At 36.1% G+C, this 19,933-nt stretch overlaps 1 protein-coding gene across 1 annotated transcript in view; it reads right to left on the reverse strand.

Annotated features, from left to right (window-relative positions):
• Sbf2 (SET binding factor 2) overlaps positions 1–19,933 on the reverse strand; it is a 292,547-nt gene that overhangs the window by 151,455 nt on the left and 121,159 nt on the right. Inside the window, exons 4-6 of the mRNA XM_029535769.1 lie at positions 7,688–7,807; positions 5,850–5,960; positions 4,150–4,255 (exon numbers count right to left, since the gene is read on the reverse strand). Coding sequence (XP_029391629.1) covers positions 4,150–4,255; positions 5,850–5,960; positions 7,688–7,807 — 337 coding nt within the window. The remainder of the gene's footprint in view (positions 1–4,149; positions 4,256–5,849; positions 5,961–7,687; positions 7,808–19,933) is intronic.

Below are 19,933 nucleotides of genomic sequence, written 5' to 3' on the forward strand. Positions count from 1 at the left end.
CAATGTAATCCACTATATAAACAAACTCAAAGAAAAAAAAAACACATGATCGTCTCATTAGATTCTGAGAAAGCATTTGACAAAATTCAACACCCATTCATGNTANAAGTCTTGGAAATATAAGGAATTCAAGGCCCATACCTAAACATAATAAAGGCAATATACAGCAAACCAGTAGCCAAACTAAATGGAGAGAAACTTGAAGCAACCCCACTAAAATCAGGGACTAGATAAGACTGCCCACTCCCTCCCTATCTATTCAATATAGTACTCGAAGTCCTAGCCAGATCAATAGACAACAGAAGGAGGTCAAAGGGACACAGATTGGAAAGGAAGAAGTCAAAATATCATTATTTGCAGATGATAAATTCCACCAGGGGAACTCCTAAACCTGATAAACAACTTCAGCAAAGTAGCTGGATATAAAATTAACTCAAACAAATCAGTAGCCTTCCTCTACTCAAAGGATAAACAAGCTAAGAAAGAAATTAGGGAAATGACACCCTTAACAATAGTCACAAATAATGTAAAATAGCTTGGTGTGAATCTAACCAAGCAAGTGAAAGATCTGTATGATAAGAACTTCAAGTCTCTGAAAAAAGAAATTGAAGAAGATCTCGGAAGATGGAAAGATTCCCCATGCTCATATATTAGCAGGATTAATACAGTGAAAATGGCCTTCTTGCCAAAAGCAATCTAGAGATTCAATGCAATCCCCATCAATATTCCAACTAGATTCTCCAGAGAGTTAGAAAGAGCAATTTGCAAATTCACCTGGAATAACAAAAAACCCAGGATAGCGAAAACTATTCTCAACAATAAAAGCACTTCTGGGGAATCATCATCCCTGACCTCAAGCTGTACTGCAGAGCAACTGTGATGAAAACTGCATGGTATTGGTACAGAGATAGGCAGGTATATCAATGGAATAGAACTGAAGACCAAGAAATGAGTGCACACACCTATGGTCATCTGATCTTTGACAAAGGAGCTAAAATCATCCAGTGGAAAAAAGACAGCATTTTCAACAAATGTTGCTGGTTCAACTGGCTGTCAACATGTAGAAGAATGCAAATTGATCAATTCTTATCTCCTTGTACAAAGCTCAAGTCCAAGTTAATCAAGGACCTCCACATAAAACCAGATAGACTGAAACTAATAGAAGAGAAAGAGGGGGAAAGTCTTGAATACATGGGGAAGTTCCTGAACAGAACACCAATGGCTTATGCTGTAAGATCAAGAATTGACAAATGGGACCTCATAAAACTGCAACATTTCTGTAAGCCAAAGGACACTCTCAATAGGACAAAATGGCAACCAACAGATTAGGAAAATATCTTTACCAATCCTACATCTGATAGAGGGCTAATATCCAATATATACAAAGAACTCAAGAAATTAGTCTCCAGATAATCAAATAACCCTATTAAAAAACGGGATACAGAGCTAAACAAAGAATTCTCAACTGAGGAATCTTGAATAGTCAAGAAGCACCAAAAGAAATGTTAAACATCCTTAGTCATCAGGAAATGCAAATCAAAACAACCATCGCACACCAGTCAGAATGGGTAAGATCAAAAACTCAGGTGACAGCAGATGCTGGCGAGGATGTGGAGAAAGAGGAACACTCCTCCATTGTTGGTGGGATTGCAAGCTGGTACGACCACTCTGAAAATCAGTCTGGTGGTTCCTCAGAAAACTGGACATAGTACTACCAGAAGATCCAGCAATACCTTTCCTGGGCAAATACCCAGAAGATGTTCCAACTTGTAATAAGGTCACATGCTCCATTATGTTCATAGCAGCCTTATTTATAATAGCCAGAAGCTGGAAAGAACCCAGATGCCCCTCAATAGTGGAATAGATACAGAAAATGTGGTACATTTAAACAATGGAGTACTACTCAGCTATTAAAAACAATGAATTCATGAAATTCTAAAGACAAATAGATAGATCTGGAGGATATAATCCTGAGTGAGGTAACCCAATCACAAAAGAACACACATGATATGCACTCACTGACAAGTGGATATTAGCCCAGAAGCTCAGAATACGCAAGATACAATTCACAGACCACATGAAGCTCAAGAAGAAGGAAGACCAAAATGTGGGTGCTCAGTCTGAGAAGGGGGAACAAAACACTCACAGGAGCAAATATAGAGACAAAGTGTGGAGCAGAGACTGAAGGAAAGGCCATCCAGAGACTGCCCCACCTGGGGAGCCATCTCATATACAGTCACCAAATGCAGAAACTACTGTGGATGCCAAGAAATGCATGCTGACAGGAGCCTGTTATAGCTGTCTCCTAGTGAGGATACAACCCTTGCTAAGGATCTATTGGAAGCTGATGGCTCTTAGATGAAGATCAGTCACTTTCTTTACGAGTGTGGCCACTGATAGGTTTCCTATGCTTCAGTGATGACCCCAAACCCATGAGCATATGAGCAACACTAATTGATCTGTGAGTTAAAAGTAGAAGTTTTAGGAGGGAGACATGAAGTTAGGATGGAGATAGAATGGTGGGTTCTGGGGATTCAGGAGAGGAAGTAGAGGGTGGATATGTCTAAGATGCATTGTGTACAGGTTTAAAGTTTTCAAAGATAATTTTTTTAAATGCTGGCTTTTGATCAACTGTAATTAAAATTTCAAAACTCCAATTCTATCAACCTTCAATTCAAGTAGCTACAAGTTGTTTCTATAGCTGCTTTACAAAAAACATAGTAATTTTGTATTACTGAGGTACATATGGTTCATGTATTATGAAATGTGTTCCTCACCTACCCACTCCCCTTTTTTAAGCAGAGTAATTCCAATTTGTATTTCCAAGCTGGCATTAAACTTGTGGCAATCTTTTTGTCTTAGTTTCTTGAGTGTATTGGGATTACAAAATTCACTGTTTAGAAGTGTACAATCCAGTAGTTTTAGTACCATATACTACTATTCATATATAAACCAAAACAATTCTGTCACCCAAGCGATATCTTGGACCTCTTTGTATCCTATAACTGGCCTCTGAAAACTATTACTTTAGATTCTGTCTATATGGATTTGTGTATCCTGGACTTTTCATATAAGCAGAATCATATTATAAATATGGCTTTTTTGTCTGGCTTCTTTTATAGCATAGTTTCAAGTACATCCATGATATACCAGGTATCAACACTATGTTCCTTTGTATGCCTCAATAATTTGTCACTGAATGAATAAAATATAAGGTATATTTATAAATCCATCATAACAGACATTTGTGTCTACTTACTTCTATTTTGTTTAAGGATGCTACAGATATTCACACACTTTTCAAGAAGTTTTCAGTTAAGAATTTGGTATATTAATTTATAAAAATCATTACCACAAAAGGTTTCGTCATGACTTTTCTAATCTTATTCTTTCCGCCAACAATGTAGTTGGAGACCTGTTTTTGCCACCGGACTAGACTGCAATTTAAGAAACCAAATCATAAAATATGCATTTTTATGTGATGTTTTTCATTCATCAGAATTATTTTTATGTTAATCTATGTAGAATGTATTCTTTTTCATTGTATACCCCATCATGAGGATAGACCACAGAATTTAATATATGTGCATTATTAATTCCCTATCACCTCTGATGAACAGTAATACTGCTTTTAATTTTTTACTAGCATAAAATGGCTATGGATATTTTTATGAATGTACATTATCATTTGCCATGGGTAAATGCCTAGGAATAAACTGAACATTACAAGTGACCCAAACTATAACCAAGGTAAGCTTTTCACATTCTAACTAGCAAAGAACAACTGTTTCAGTTCTTCTATATCTCTTCAAATATGTAGTCACAGTGTTTTGACAAGCTGGAACACCTGATGCACCTATCTCCATCCTTAATCATATCAAGCAGTAAATGCAAAGTGTCCTTCATCTAGACCCTTTCTTTGATGCAACTTGCTTCCAAATATCCAAACTATACCAATGGGGTGATCAAAATTAAGTCCTTATGGAAGCTTGGTCTATTGTTCTTTCTTTCTGACTCAGATAAACTACAATAGACAATAAACGGTTTCTTTATATTTCTTTTATCATGTCAGGTGATACAAACTTAAGTCATTTTTTCCAGCCACGGGCTTCTATAAGAAGATATTTTAAAATCCAGCATAAGACATACCTAATTGCTGAAATAAAAGAGCCACACTAGTGCCTGTGACAGGAAGGCTGTCATGCAAAGGTGTCTGGATCAGTTGTCTGTCTCCTGCACCCAAGGAAAATAGCTTCTGCAGGATGAGAGAAACACATATAAAGTCATAAGAGACAAGAAACAGAAACATATAACCTAAAACATACAAGTTATGCTATGTTCAAATCAAAATGAAATCAGAAAATTCATCCCATGGAAGTTGAAACCTCAGTAGATAAGAGAGCAAATATCACTAACAATTATAACTGACCAAAACTATGTTAACTTGTTTACAGAACCATCTGATTCTTCGATGGAAAGGCCTGAGAGGCCAAGGCCACCTTTAAGATTCTGTCTTTAGAACAGCATAGAGGAAGAGGAGAAAAGGAAGAAGAAAAGGAGGAGAAAGAAAAAGGAGGAAAAAAGAAGAGAGGAGGTAATTTAAGAGAAAAGAAGTTGAGAAAGAAGAGTGTTAAAAATGCTAATTACCCTATATGTAGCATCTTTTCTTTTTCAAATTTAACATTTTGCAGGGGCTGTAGAGATGGCTCAGTTAAGAGGACTTGCAACTCTTTCAGAGGATCTGAGCCTAGTTCCTAGCATCCATGTCAGGAGGCTTGCAACCATTTTGAACTCTAACAGTAAGAATCTGCTGCCTCTGAATTCCTTGAACACCAGCATGCATGGATGCATACACACACACACACACACACACACACACACACACACGCACGCACGCACGCACGCACGCACGCACGCACGCACGCACACACACATTGACAGACTAAAGGACAAGTGGTGTGACTTTTCAGAGTGTGGTCTCTCTTACTCGATATATAAAAAGCAAAATACATGGCCAACTAGATGTCTTTGAGGTCTGAGAAGACAAGCCTTCTGCTCTGTTTGGCACTAGAATTGGTAGGAAGGCCTTGCACATGGTGAGCACGTGCCCTCTCTCACCAGGGCTGCACTTCTAGCTCCAGTGCTTTTAAAGATGGTTGACCTAGAATCAATAAATAAACCATGGTAGCAAAGATTCTTATTTTTCTGCTTCTAAGACAATATTTTTTTAAACATCAAGATACAGACAAAAAGGAATCTATTTTTAAAAAGTCACAATGTTACAAAAAAGAGTTTTCTCACTTTTGTCTTCTAATTTTGGTCATTATTTTTACTTAATATAATTGAAGTATAACTATATACAAAAATAAAAAAGTAGCAGAATCATATTGAAAAATTCTTTCTAAAGAAAGATATGTCCAAAAAGTTAAAAAGTAGATTTGAAGTTACATCAAATATGTCTGCTAATTATGCCAGCTAAAAGGGAACTCAGTCTGAAAATCGGCTCCTTTTTTTTTAAGATTTCTTTTTATTATTTTAATTATGTATATGTGTGTGGGGTGAGTCCATGGGCATGAATACAAGTGGCCACCAAGGTCAGGTGTCCCTGGAGTTGGGCTTACAGACGGTTGTAAGCTCTGTGATATAGATGCTAGATGTTCTCTTAGCTACTGAGCCATGTCTCAAGCCCTTGAAATCAGCCTCTTGCCCTATAAAAAGAATGGAATCTTAGGTGTCTAGAAAGTACATCATAGGGGCAAAGTAGGATCCTATCTAAAGCAAAAATATTTGAAGAATTCTTTCTTTTTTGTCATAAATTAAATCATCCAGAATAAATTTGTTCTATTTACCTGAGACCCTCCAGCAGCTGGAACGAGGCAGGCACAAAGATTTGCGATGAGACTTTCCAAGGAGACACTCATGCTGTCTACATACACAGTGTAGATCAAACCCAGGCAAGCCTGCAGAGAGTCGTGCATGTGGTCATTTCATGGCAGGGTCAATAAAATAAACTGTGACATCTTTGCTAGGAAAATTTCTCTTTGAACCACATCAATTATATTCTACACTGAACATGAAATAAATCTTAAGCAACAAAACAGGTTTATTAAATTTTCCTCTAGGACCAGAACACTCAAATGAACTTCCAAGATAAGTTTACAGAAAGCAGAAAGCCATAATTTGTAAAACAGGTACCTCTGTATAGATAACCACTACAACTAATTTGTAAGGCTGAATTGTTTTTCTCCATACTGTTTGCCAGGTTGTTTTTAAACTTATTTTAGGAAACTACATATTTCAAGATAAAACAAGAGATGTTGTTATATGGTTCTTACAAATCCAGACTGTCCAATAGAAACTAACAAAGGACAGCAAACAGGTAAGACAGCAAGATTAACATGCTAAGTTTACAAGACAGTAAGTGGTAAAAGAAGATGAAATGCATTCTTTATTTTCTCTATCTCACTTCTTTTTGGGTGTGTGCATGTGAGTATGTGTACACACGGATGCTGGAGAAGGATGCCCACAGTTCTCCTCAGTAGCTTTCTACCTTAGGTTTTGAAGACAGGATCTCACTGAATCTGAAATTCATGGAATAGGTAGACTGGCTGGCCTGTGACCTCTGGGGCTCTTGTCTCCCTGTCCTGTTAGCTTGACCCTAGCACTGAAGTTAGACATGTAGCCTAGTCATGTGCTTGGCTTTTACAGCAGTGCTGAGGAGCCAAGGCGAAACTCTCTTACTGGTGCAGCAAACTCTTTTCTGACCGATTCCTTCTTGATCCTAACATATAATCTCAATCTTTTAGCTTACTGAAATTGTGACTAAAAAACTGTAACTGTCATTAATTTGTAGAAATTACATATACTAGTTTGTCACAAAACACACTAAAGGAGTCATAATTGTCATTGTAATAATGAGGTTGTTATTTATTCTATAATATATAATCCTACTTTCTAGTTTCATACTTATAAATTAGTACAAATATTTATTCTTTTATACATCTTTATATTTGAAAATTCTGAATATTAAAAAAGGGGGGGGGTAAAAAAATCTGAAAGAAAAAAGTGTTATCTCACTATGTAGGCCAGGCTTGCCCAGGACTTAAGGTCTTCTTGTCTCTTATCTCTTAAATACTACAATTACTAGCTTGGGTCATCAGGCCTGGCTCTAAACAGTATTTTAAAGTCATGATCAGAATTATCTAAAATCTCACTTAGTCATACTTAAATTACTTAGTGTAATTTAGCACCAAAACTTAATAAACATATTCATAGTTGTTACACTGAGTACTTTTTCAAGTTCTTGAAGCTAATCAAATTATTTTTATGGTTTACAATTTTTATTTAATTAACATGAAATCTATTTTTAAACAAACATTATACTCTTAGAAGTGTGAATAATCATGGTAACTTATTCAGGAATTGCTTTCATCCAACACAAATCTGCTTCTTCATGTCATACATTTGATTTTATCTTATTGGTGAATCACTAATTCAGTCTAACAATGTTTTCAATTAAAAAAAAAAACTCTGTGAGTTCCAGGACAGCCAGGGCTATACAGAGAAACCCTGTCTCGAAAAACAAAACAAAACAAAACAAAAAAAAAAAAACAAAAAAAACCCCTCTGTTTATTCAAAATAGATTTACACAATATCATAACTGATAAGATGACTATGAGTTATTTACCCTAAAGATCTCTGGATAGTCTAATCTGGATACCAACACCAGGCTTTTGGGGGCAAATACTTCTGCGGGTTGGATTAAACCAGACACTTCTTCACCTTCAATCTCTTCTTTCTTCGTTCCCTGGAAAAGGAGAAATTACAACCAATGTACAAAGTTTCCTAGGTTCATAATTCACACAATATATTCAAACTACACACCTTACAGATAACCTATAAAAATCCAAATTAATTACAAATAGTAGGCAAGAAATGACAAAGTAAGGAGTATTTGTTTCATGTGTTTTCAAAGCTCTATAGACTACAGACATGAACACCAACTTTGATTGTTTCATTTCTCAGGAATAGAAGTTACTAAGACATGTTTAAGTTAGTCTTAAGTACTGACCCAAACAATTAAAAATATCACTTATTCAAGTACAAAATCAGTCTTCCAAAAATAGGGAAAAGTTTATTCTAGAAATGAGGTAATTATTTTCATTTCTGTTTTTCTACTGGACCCAGTCTTTCTCTCATGGGGATTCTAAGGCCTACAGAAAGCTCAGAGCTCTTCTAGTAAAATGTCACTTGCTTCTGCACATACACAACAACGGCGGTTGTTTTAAAAAGAGAACATTTTTGTACAAGAAGTAAAGTTTTGTAATTAGTATATTGAAAATGTATGCTTATACATGGCTAAAATGTATATTTAAAGCAGATTTAAATGTAATCTGCTTTATACCACAATAAACCACAATAAAAAGGTTTCCCAGCCATTCATGACATTATATAGAAATATTTTAATTTTCTTGGCAGCACAGTAAATTATTACTTTTCAATGTAAAAACAAACAAACAAACAAACCACACACAAAAAAAACCCAAAGTTTAAGAAGCTCTAAGTTTCAACAACTAACTACTAGTCAATAAACCTGTGACATATTATTTGGAGTGCTAAGGGTTAAGAGCAGTGGCTGGTCTTCCAAAGGACCCCAGTTAGATTCTCAGCATCCACATGGTGGCTCATAACTGTCTATAACTCTAGTTCCAGCGAATTTGAAGCCCTCTTCTGGTCTTGTGGCATTGCGTACAAGTGGTACATAAATATAAATGTAGTCAAAATGCTCACATACATAAATACTTGGATGATGGTGAAGGCAAGACCGAGTTCCATGAAGGCCTTATACATAAATTGTGAGCACAAGGTTGGGAGGCAAAGCATGAGGCGGGGTAGTGCTGCCTTGTGCCCACCCCAAGAACCACATACTGCCATTGGAATGTGCATCTTCACAGCCAACCGCATGGTGGCAAGTCCCATTTCTAGCACCCATATCACAGCTAAAGAGGTCCCAGAGGAGATTGTGAACTTGGGTAGAAGTCACCAAGCATGAACTTTGGCATCTGGTTGTACTAAGACTCTGGCAGTAGCACACACATATATTGCCAGTGCCACGACCCAAGCACAGAGGGAGACATGATGCAGTGCTTCTGCTACAAGGGCACTTCAGCTAACCATCGCTAGCATGCAGTAGTATGGGGACAAGGACACCTATACTTGAGGCACTTGTCCATCGAGGTGGGTAAGATGACAAGTGCCAGTGGCCTCTGTCAAGATGTCCAGGCTCCAAGATTAAGTTCTCACTGACTCAGGTCATGCCAGCAGAAGCTGTACTTTCACAGTCAAGAAGCCCAACTTTTTTTTTCTAGATGGAGAGAATTTCCAAATAAACTCCACCAAAGAGTAAAAATAAATATTTTTAAAAAAATCTTTAGTCCACAAATAAGTCTGTGCACTTACTATTTGGCAAGACTCTGACACTCACAAAGTTTTAAGAAGGGAGTGGAGAGAACAAATTAACAAAACACTGAGATTTGTCAGTAGATACTCTGAGAACATAGGTTATTTCCTCTAATAGAACCCCCCTTCCTCTCCTTTTCCAGTATCTATGTTCCAGCAGAATCTACATTTCCTCCTAAAATCTTCCTTTCCTGACCTTTACGCTCTTGCTTTCCAGTATGGTTTACCAAAACTTTAGGCTTGCTACTTCACACTCTCCTAAAATGTCATGAAATGCCAGTCGCCTACTTGACATCTCAAACATAGTCAAAATATAAGATTTAATCTTTCTGCCTAAACTCTACTGTCCTATAGCAAGGCTAATGGCAACCCCATTTGTGTGGCAAATCTCAAATTCTCATTCTTTTATCATTTATAGATAATATCCACCTGTCAGAATATCCTAACCTCCAAATTTTCCTACTACTACCACAGAAGAGTGAGCCTATACCTACTCTGGATTGTTAAAATAGCCAGCTTTCATTCCCTTTATTCTTTTTAGGTCTTACTCTTCCTTGCTGCTCTCAGACACACTAGGAATGGTACCATCTACTGGGACCTGCCTATTGTTTCTTTACCTGGTATCCTTCCTACAGAGAAGCTAACGTCTGTGCTCCTGTATCACATGCCCTTTCTGCTCTGACCCACTGTTGACCATTCTAACGGAAACTGCAGAATCTACACTCCCTTGTCCTTTGCCTTTCTTTCTTTCTCCATGCCAGCATCATCTAACACATTAACAGTTTTAGTAATCTTAGGCTTTTCTTTTCTTTTCTTTTCTTTTCTTTTCTTTTCTTTTCTTTTCTTTTCTTTTCTTTTCTTTTCTTTTCTGTTTCTCCCACTGGATTAAATGAAGGCTAGGACTTCTGTTTTGTTCAATGATTAGTGAGTGAGTCCATAAAGTAAGAGCTCAGGCCAGCCAGCCCTTATTACCTGGTGTATTACCTGCTATCTGCTCAGTGTACAAATGCAGGAATCAATTTCTTTCTTTCTTTCTTTCTTTCTTTCTTTCTTTCTTTCTTTCTTTCTTTCTTTCTTTCAAGATTTATTTATTTATTATATCTAAGTACACTGTAGCTATCTTCAGACACCCCAGAAGAGGGCATCAGATCCCATTATGGATGGTTGTGAGCCACCATGTGGTTTCAGGGATTTGAACTCTGGATCTTCAGAAAAGCAGTCAGTGCTCTTAACCACTGAGCCATCTCTCTGGCCCAGGAATCAATTTCTTAAAATGTTTTTCTGGGTATTGCACCGGGAAGTTTTCTCCTCACACTGAGGCCAGGAACTCTATCTTTACTTTCCTTTAGATCCTGTTCGGTTTCTAGTATAGTGCATGTAACTGGAAATGAACTGTCTGAGGAATGTACACATCTAAATGTATATAAAAGGTCCATAGGATCTTGAAAAAGAAAGATTTTAATTTGTGCACAAATCAAAATGAGTCTGGTTGGTTTCTGGAATGCCTAAAAATAATAGGAAAGTGATGATTATTAATTTACCAAAATTTCCACACCTAATGAATCATGGTTTTCATGGATTACTAAAGATTTTAAATGGCAAAAATGATTGAAATTCCTGGAACAGATAAAGACATCCACATTTTTATGAGAGTGTGATAATTGCCCTAGAGTATTATTGAAAGACAACTTGAGTAAGCAGATAGCTATTTCAAATAAATGACCACTACACTATTTTAACCAAAACACAAAACAGAATGTGTAGCCATTATACAATGCTCTCCACTAATTATTAAGAAGAAAGAAAAGGGACAATAAATGTAAATCAGTATTAAGTAAAAAAAAAAAACTTCATGTTTTACATTTCTATACTGATTTTTCTTTTTTTTTATTAGACATTTTCTTCATTTACATTTCAAATGCTATCCCCTTTCCTAGTTTCCTCTCTGAAAGTCCCCTATACCCTCCCCCAGCCCTGCTCCCCAACCCACCCACTCCCACTTCCTGGCCCTGCCATATAATCTTCGCAAGACCAAGGGCCTCTCCTCCCATTGATGGCCGACTAGGCCATCCTCTGCTACATATGCAACTAGAGACACGAGCTCTGGGAGGAGCTCCTTGTGTTCTACCCAATAGATGACTGTGAGCATCCACTTCTGTATTTGCCAGGCACTGGCATAGCCTCACAAGAGATAGGTATATCAGGGTCCTGTGAGCAAAATCTTGCTGGCATATGCAATAGTGTCTGGGTTTGGTGGTTGTTTATGGGATGGATTCCCGGGTGGGTCAGTCTCTGGATGGTCCTTTCTTCTGTCTCAGCTCCGAACTTTATCTCTGTAACCCCATTCCATTGGTATTTTGTTCCCCATTCTAAGAAGGAACAAAGTATTCACACTTTGGTCTTCCTTCTTCTTGAGTTTCATGTGTTTTACAAATTGTATCTTGGGCATTCTAAGTTTCTGGACTAATATCCACTTATCAGTGAGTGCATATCATGTGTGTTCTTTTGTGATTGGGTTACGTCACTCAGGATGCTATCCTCCAGATCCACCCATTTGTCTAAGAGTTTCATAAATTCATTGTTTTTAATAGCTGAGCAGTACTCCATTGTGTACCACATTTTCTGTATCCATTCTGGGACCAGAAGCGTTCAGTGCAGAGTTCTATCAGACCTTCAAAGTAGACCTAATTACACTGATTTCTTTTAATTGATGTTGAGTTTTACTTTATAAATCCTAGAATGCTGTTATTCTTAATCCTAGTAGCTATCTTCTAAGAAACAATGTGCCAAAGGCTGGTGTTGAATTTCATTAGTGAGCACTTGCACAGCATGCTCCAGGATGTGCTCAACCCCCAACAACTAAGGTGGTGTGTTTGTGCATGTACCCCCTGGCACACATATGTACATAGTACCCCAGGTTTAAGGGAACAGTCATAATTCCTCTTTGAAGAAAAAATGTATGCAGATAGTTATTTGATAAAGTATTTTTCTTAATGTAAATTTTCAATAATTTTTTTCTAGAAATAATAATTTATCAGGCCATGGAAATAATGCTGCTTCTATTTTGCGGCCAAATTGTCCTTTATGCAATAATTATTTGTGACACTGGTTTTGTAAGTTTTGTTCTAAGACAGGGTTTTATTGTGGCCTAGAATAGCTTGAATCTTCCTATGTAGCCCAAGGTGGCCTAGGGCTCATGTCAATCTTCCTGCCTCAGCTTCTTGAGTGTTAGGATTCAGACATGAACAATCAATCATGCCAGGCTTGGTTTATATATTTAACAAGGACAAATTTTCACAAAAGAAGAAGAAGAAAAAGAAGAAGGAAGAAGAGGAGAAGGAAGAAGAGGAGGAGGAGGAGGAGGAAGAGGAGGAGAAAATTAAATGAACTTGAGAGATCTTATGATGTTTTGAAATTTAATATTTTGAAATACTGTTGCATTATCTAGCTCAATATTATAAGCCTTCTAACTTAAAATGATTTTCTATTTCAGTATGTCTCATTAAGGCTACATGCCTGGTGACCAAGAAGTCAAGAAAAGGGAGTTTGTGAGTTTCCATGTAAGTCCTGGGAATTGAACCCTGGTCCTCTGGAAGAGCAGTGAGTGCTCTAAACCATAGAGTCATCTTGTCAGACCCCACCTCATCTTTTATGTATATTGGAATCACTTAGCATACCTTATCTATTAGTAGGTACTTGTGTCCTCTTATTATTACAATAAAACTATGTGACTTCACCCCATACAATCCTGTTATTCTGATAGTAGTATAGGCTAAATTAACATGTTACATAAATATATATTTATATACTAAAATACCAAAATGCTACTGCCCTTCAAACACATCCTAAAATGCAATGCTAAAAGGTACTCTAATTTCATGTGGTGACTCTAGACAGCGGAGAGGGTCTGGCTTCAGAAAGTTCAACCTGGTGTTCAGATTGTACACTCCGGACACAAGTCTCTTGTATCCTGGTGCTTTATTTTCATACCATAGTAAATGATATAATCAATATCTATTATGTACATTTCTACTAATACCACATTATCTTAAAATTCTTCCCAAATTTCTTTAAACATCCACTTTTTTAGAAAAGGATAAAAAGAAAGTGCAAGTATAAAAGTTAGTTCTAAATTTCCTTCTGAAACAGACTTTCTCATCATATCCCATTGACATTGAGTTTCCTTAATAAAACAAGGACTTCAAACATTCCAGAAATAGAAAGAGTGGAGTCTAAATAGTTACAAAATATCTTTCTGCCATAAAATTCCCCGAAAAGCTTCCTCATTTTCAGCCAAATGATTGTTTAATCACAATGGCGTGTTCACATGATAAAACCTAGTCCATCCTGGCAATGGTCTGGAAAATACCAGATCCATAACAAGTACATGCTACCTCTGGTAAAAGCAATATGCTGCAGTCTAATCTGTGCAATAATAGCATAGGTCCTGATTCTACAGTACTAGCAAGGCATGGTAATTCAACTGGAGAGGTTAGTTATTTACTTAGAAAGCAGCTGTTGCTGTAAATCATTATAACATTAAAACAAAACTAAAAACACATCTTTTTACAAGTCATTACTTTTAGTGTCACCTCTAGAAGTTGACAGATGTTACTTAGCTAAGGGTCTTCTAGCCAAAAATTTTTAAAAAATAATAAATTAAGCCAAGTTAAAAGGGGTGTATATTTACAGCATGATTTCTGGCTTTGACATGCAGCTTCAAGCAGAGGAAGCAAAGCATAGAGCCCTCCTCAATTTTATTAGGTCCCTTTCCCCCAATACCCTGTTGGAACACACATCTTTAAAAGGCTATCATAAAACACAATTGCAGACAAAATCTGTGTATATATATCCTTTGTCTTTAAAAGGCTAGGCAGGTATAACGCTTATTAATCTTAAATAGAGTGATCTTGTTGCCATCTGTTACATTAATTCCCCCGTTTCACAAAGGTAAGATCTGTGTAGACCAAGCACACGTACATCCCTTCTTCCTAGAATGTTCTTCTCCTAGGTGTCTTCAAGGCTCATCCCATGTGTTCTTCAGATCTCTGTTTAAACATGATTTGTTGGGTTGGAAAGATAGCTCAGCAGTTAAGAGCACTGACTGCTCTTCTGAAGGTTCTGAGTTCAAATCCCAGCAACCACATAGTTGCTCACAACCACCCATAATGAAATTTGATGCCCTATTCTGGTGTGTCTGAAGACAGCTATATAATAATAAATAAATATTTGGGCTGGAGCGAGCAGGGTTGCCCAGAGTCAGCAGAGGTCTGAAATTCAATTCCCAACAACCACATGAAGGCTCACAACCATCTGTACAGCTAGTGTACTCATATACATAAATAAATAAAATCTAAAATGAAAACCTTTAATATTTGTTATTATATTTACAGTATTAAGTAATCACACAAGTATGATACGGGAATCAGTTTGATAAAACACTAGTAATACAGTAATCATTTTAACGCTTTCAAATGTATACTAAACATGATTTAGAAACCATTTAGACTAAAATATCAATAATAAACTAGTTTATCAATATTCAAATTTGTTGCCACAATCATTTTATTTAAACTTTTGTATTTTACTGGAAAGTCAAAATAACTTTTCTCTCAAACTTGTACAGCAGTATTTGACATTACAACCTGTGAGAGTAAAATGTATAAAGACATTGACATTATGGCTATATTTTATATATTCATGTAGTCTATAGTCGTGAATAAATATAATGCTAGGAGAAAAATAGTTCAAACATTAGAGCTCTTCAGGATTTTTTGCCTATTACAATGACGGTTATTTACAATGAGAGGGAAGCCAATGCCAAAGGATAGGAAAGGGCCCAGAGCCTGACTTGTATATTTTATGGTGTTACATAGAATACTATGTATTAAGTATTAATAAATTTATAAGTGAAAAACTAGCTCTCTATGTGTGTACATACATACATACATACATGCATGCATGCATACATATAGAGTGTAGGTACAAGAAAAGAATGACCAATATAAAGGAAGCAATATATCTTGCATTCATCAAAAACAATACATGTGAGTTCTACTCCTTTTCAATTTGTGTTTTTGTTTTTTCTCTCTCTTTTATGGAAAAAGAAGACAGCAAGAAGCCACTATAAATAGTGGCTATAAAACAATTTAAAGGTAATTATAAGTGCAGTGACATAAGAATATATCATACACAAACCCAAGCTTTTAAAGGCCTATCTACATGGAAAGTACATGCATTTGTATTATGCTTACTTGTAATATGGAAAGTGTTTAGAACACTGTATTTCAAATGCCTGTAGGCCATGGGGTTGTACAGCTGATACGGATCACATGAAAATATATGCGCACTCAGAGCAAGACAATTTTCTTAGATGTTTACATTTGTATTATTTTTAAAACAAAGAGTTTTAAGTAAATAACAATGTATTCGTGCATGTTTATTTATTAAACACTTATAGCTTGTTAGCCACAAGAGGGTAGAGTTCAGCCTCACGGCAGGAAACTCAGAGTCATGTAAGAGCAGCACAGGTGAACCAATAGCAGCAGTCAAAACAATGTCCTAGCTGGTGTTCAGTCACCGCTGAGAAGGGACTCTGAAGCCCAGGGCAGTAAACTGCAACTTAAAAAGATAAACAGATCATCAAAACATAAAGAGAATTCCAAAAGTAAGGAGCAAGGTGAAAAAGAGAAGCCTAACGATAAGGGAACCTCAAAAGATTATGCTTTAAAAATGGAGCATGGTCGGAAGCACGACTGAGGAACTGTAATGTATCCTTGCATACCTGTCACTTAGATTTACTATTTTTAATCCATATATTCTTAAAAAATAGTAACCTAAAATTTTGTTACACACTCTGAACTAAAATTTGTTGCCTATTTTATCACTGTAATTAAAGAAAAACTAAATCTGAACATCCGTTTTAATATTAGGGTATAACGGTTAATTGGTGTTTTGGCACTGTTTGTTTCCAGAAGATTTACTAAATCCACTGTTCACAGCAACTTTTGCTCATCAGCTAACAGCTTGTAAGTCAGAATTAATGAATTCTTCATCATAAACTAATATATATGGTTACTGGCACAACACCATGTTTCTGCTTATCATTTATGCCAATAACACAAGTGATTCATGTTTCATCTATAGATTATACTTTGAGAATTCGTTGGCTTAAAGAATTATTAAGAAAACTTAGGGATGAGATTAAGATGTGAGAACTGAGAGAAGAACTATTAGGATAGCCACTGACTTTCGAAGAAAGCAGTGCGCCCTTCACGAGCACACACAGCTTCGTGCCTGCTCCTTTTCAAGCACCACAAATCAGTTTAAAATTAGTTCCTCATAAAGTTAAAAATGTTGTTTTGAGAGCCACTAGAGTCAATGATAATTTTTAATGCTTCTTTTCACTGCCTGCTAAGATTAGTGTAAAAAATTAATAATATGTGATTATTTTTCTAATGCAAAACAGTGTATTAATACTGTTAAATGAACCACGAGATCTTTTTCTTTTTCTTTTTTTTCCTTTGAGACAGGGTCTCTCCACATAGTCTTGGCTGGCATGGAACTCACTATGTAGACCAGCTGCTCCACACCGGCCTCTACCTGATTCTGTCTCCCTACTGCTAAAATTAAAGGTGTGCATCACTGCACTCAGGTCTTTAGTTCTTACATTAAATAAATTAAATTTTCCTAGAATTCCTGATGGGAAAGCTAATAGCAGACTAATGTCAAAGGTCAAGATTTCAACTTTACTTTAGTTATAAATATACACCAAAGAAACTAGCATTTATTTACAATTAAATATGGCTTATTCACACATTCCTTAAAGAAATAGTATATCTGCCTATGAATACATATCATGCAATAAATTTTACAATGTACATGGTTCCAATTAGTATGATGTATACATATGGCAGTGCTTGGGATCGTATTCACTGACTAGTTACTTGGGTGGGAATTTATATATACTTAAATTTTAAATACATAATTAAATATATACTTAAAATTTAAATACATTTAAAATTGGATATAATTAGCATGGCATAATAAAAGTAATTCAGTAGAAGGTACTAACCTATACGTCTACTTCATTGTGTAAATTAACAATCATGCCTAGAGAGACCAAATGGCCTGCTAAGGTTACAAAGCTCACCAATGGCAATCTCTAGGACTTAAGGGTTTCATTTCGGGTAACCCTCTTACTCCTCCTTTATACTCTTACATGCAACCTTTGTAAGATACAAGGTACAATTGTTTGAAGGAGACAGTATCACAGAAGTAAAGCTAGCAATTAAAGATCAGACTTTTTTTCTTCCTTGATAATAATAATCTTTCTTGTGTTTAAAGAGGTTTTTTGTATTTTTAAATTTTTTGTTCTTACACATTTTAGTGAAAATATAATTGCATCACTTTCTCCCTTCCCCTCCCTCCTCAGCCCCTCTCCAAAGTCCCTTTCCAAATCCTACCCTGTCTCATTTTGCTAATTTTCCTTCCCAATTGTTAAATATGTGTGTGTAGGTATACAAATACACAAATACAACTTGCTGACACACAGTTTTTACTGTAGTTCTTGTTAGCCTTCAATAGTCAATATTTAAGAAAAGACATTTGATGTTCTAGAAGTTTGAGAGCTTGTTCTCAGAAGTCCTTTTAAATTTAAACATTTCCTATAAAATATGTGACATTTATTCAGTGATAGTTTCCCCTGTAAGATGTGTTTATAAGGAATATCAAGGTGACTTAAAATTCAGCATCCTGACAATTTGTTTATTCTCATTTGAAACTGGAAGGCACAGATGGCTAGCCACACTAAAACAATGTTCACCGTTATAAGAACACATGTGGATATTCACATGGGCTACAAATTATCAAATGAACAAAATAAATAAATACAGAATTTATAAATAGCCCAAACTTTCTATCATGTCTTTACCATGACACTTGATTAAGGTCTAAGAAGTTGTCTCTGGGTTGAGAATGCGTGATGTTCATCACACAATCAGCAAACCAGTTGCCATAGCTGGCTATTCCTCATTTCTTATTAAGAAAGGTAGAACAGCATTGGCTGCTTCTCGAAGGACCCAATATTTGTGATGCCTTCTTCAAAAGACATTTATCTCAGAGCTATTTATAATATCTACACTACAAAAAAAGACATCTATAAAGAATTTATTTATAGAATTATGTGGCAGATAGGCATAAAAATTCTTTTAATTAAAAGAATTCTTGGGCTAGAGATATGGCTCAGTGGTTAAGGGCACTGACTGTTCTTCCTCGGTCTAATTCCCAGCAAGCAAATGGTGGCTCACGACCATTTATAATGAGATCTGATGTGTCTTCTGGTGTGTCTGAAGATAGTAACAGTGTATTCATATACATAAAATACATAAATCTCAAAAAAAATTCTTGATTCCAAGAAGGCTTACTTTTTATTCCTCTCACTTTCTTTCCCTACATATTTCAGATATTCCAGAATGAGCACAAATTACTTGACAGTATAATTTTCTCCTCTGTTCCACACGTTCTTGTCTAGAGACAGTTCAGAAACCTATCATTTCTTCAGTTCTCCAGGTGGCTCCTTAATCACGGAGGAGTTGTTCTATGATATTATGAATGAATTTTGTGTTTCCTCAAATTGGCCTCCCAAGTGCTTCATTATCATTTATTGAAATGTACAGACTCATCAGGTATGATAGCATGGCCTTAATCCCTAGGCTCAGAAGGTTAAAAAACAAGGCCAGTACCACGCCAGAATAATTGGACCCTATTGCAAAACAAAAAAACGCTCACCCACAAAACAAGGAAATGTATAGATTCCACCAACTTCATGGTTTCTTTCACTCTAAGATCCTGATAACATGTTCGACTGTGCTTCTCAATTCTCGACTAACACTTTTATGTCCATCATTTCTTCTACACTCAGGCCGATCCCATGCTAGTGTAACTTTTGTAGTGCTATAGTGATGTTTAGTATCTCATTCTTTAAGACAGACAAAGTCAAGCCCTTTAACTGTCCTGGGTTAGGCTTTTAGTACCATCTGTAAAATAGGAATGTAACAGAGAGACTAAAATGAGATTAACTGATATATATATATATATAATGGGATGAGAGAAAACACCACCAAATTTTTGGCACAATATCTAGAACATGCTGAGCCATAATTGATCTAAAAACCCTTATATCTTTGTTTCTTGTCCCCAAAATTTTGCTCAGATTGCCCTTTTTCTTGGCTCTTAGTTTTCAAGTGTCTACTTAAGAGTTTTGTAAACTCGGTAATACACTTCCTGTTCAGTGTTCAGTCAGTATCTATTTTATTGAATGGTGTTTAGGCAGCACTTAAGGACACATATACCTGAATTTTGGGTTTGCTTCTACAGTCCAACTAAGCACTGTCCATCACACAGAGACAGAGATCTGACAACTTATTTGTATTTTCAGGATTGAAAAACATCTGAGGAAAGAGGCTTCAAATGG

This window comes from Mus pahari, chromosome 1 (assembly GCF_900095145.1).
Source record: "Mus pahari chromosome 1, PAHARI_EIJ_v1.1, whole genome shotgun sequence".
Classification (NCBI taxonomy): domain Eukaryota; kingdom Metazoa; phylum Chordata; class Mammalia; order Rodentia; family Muridae; genus Mus; species Mus pahari.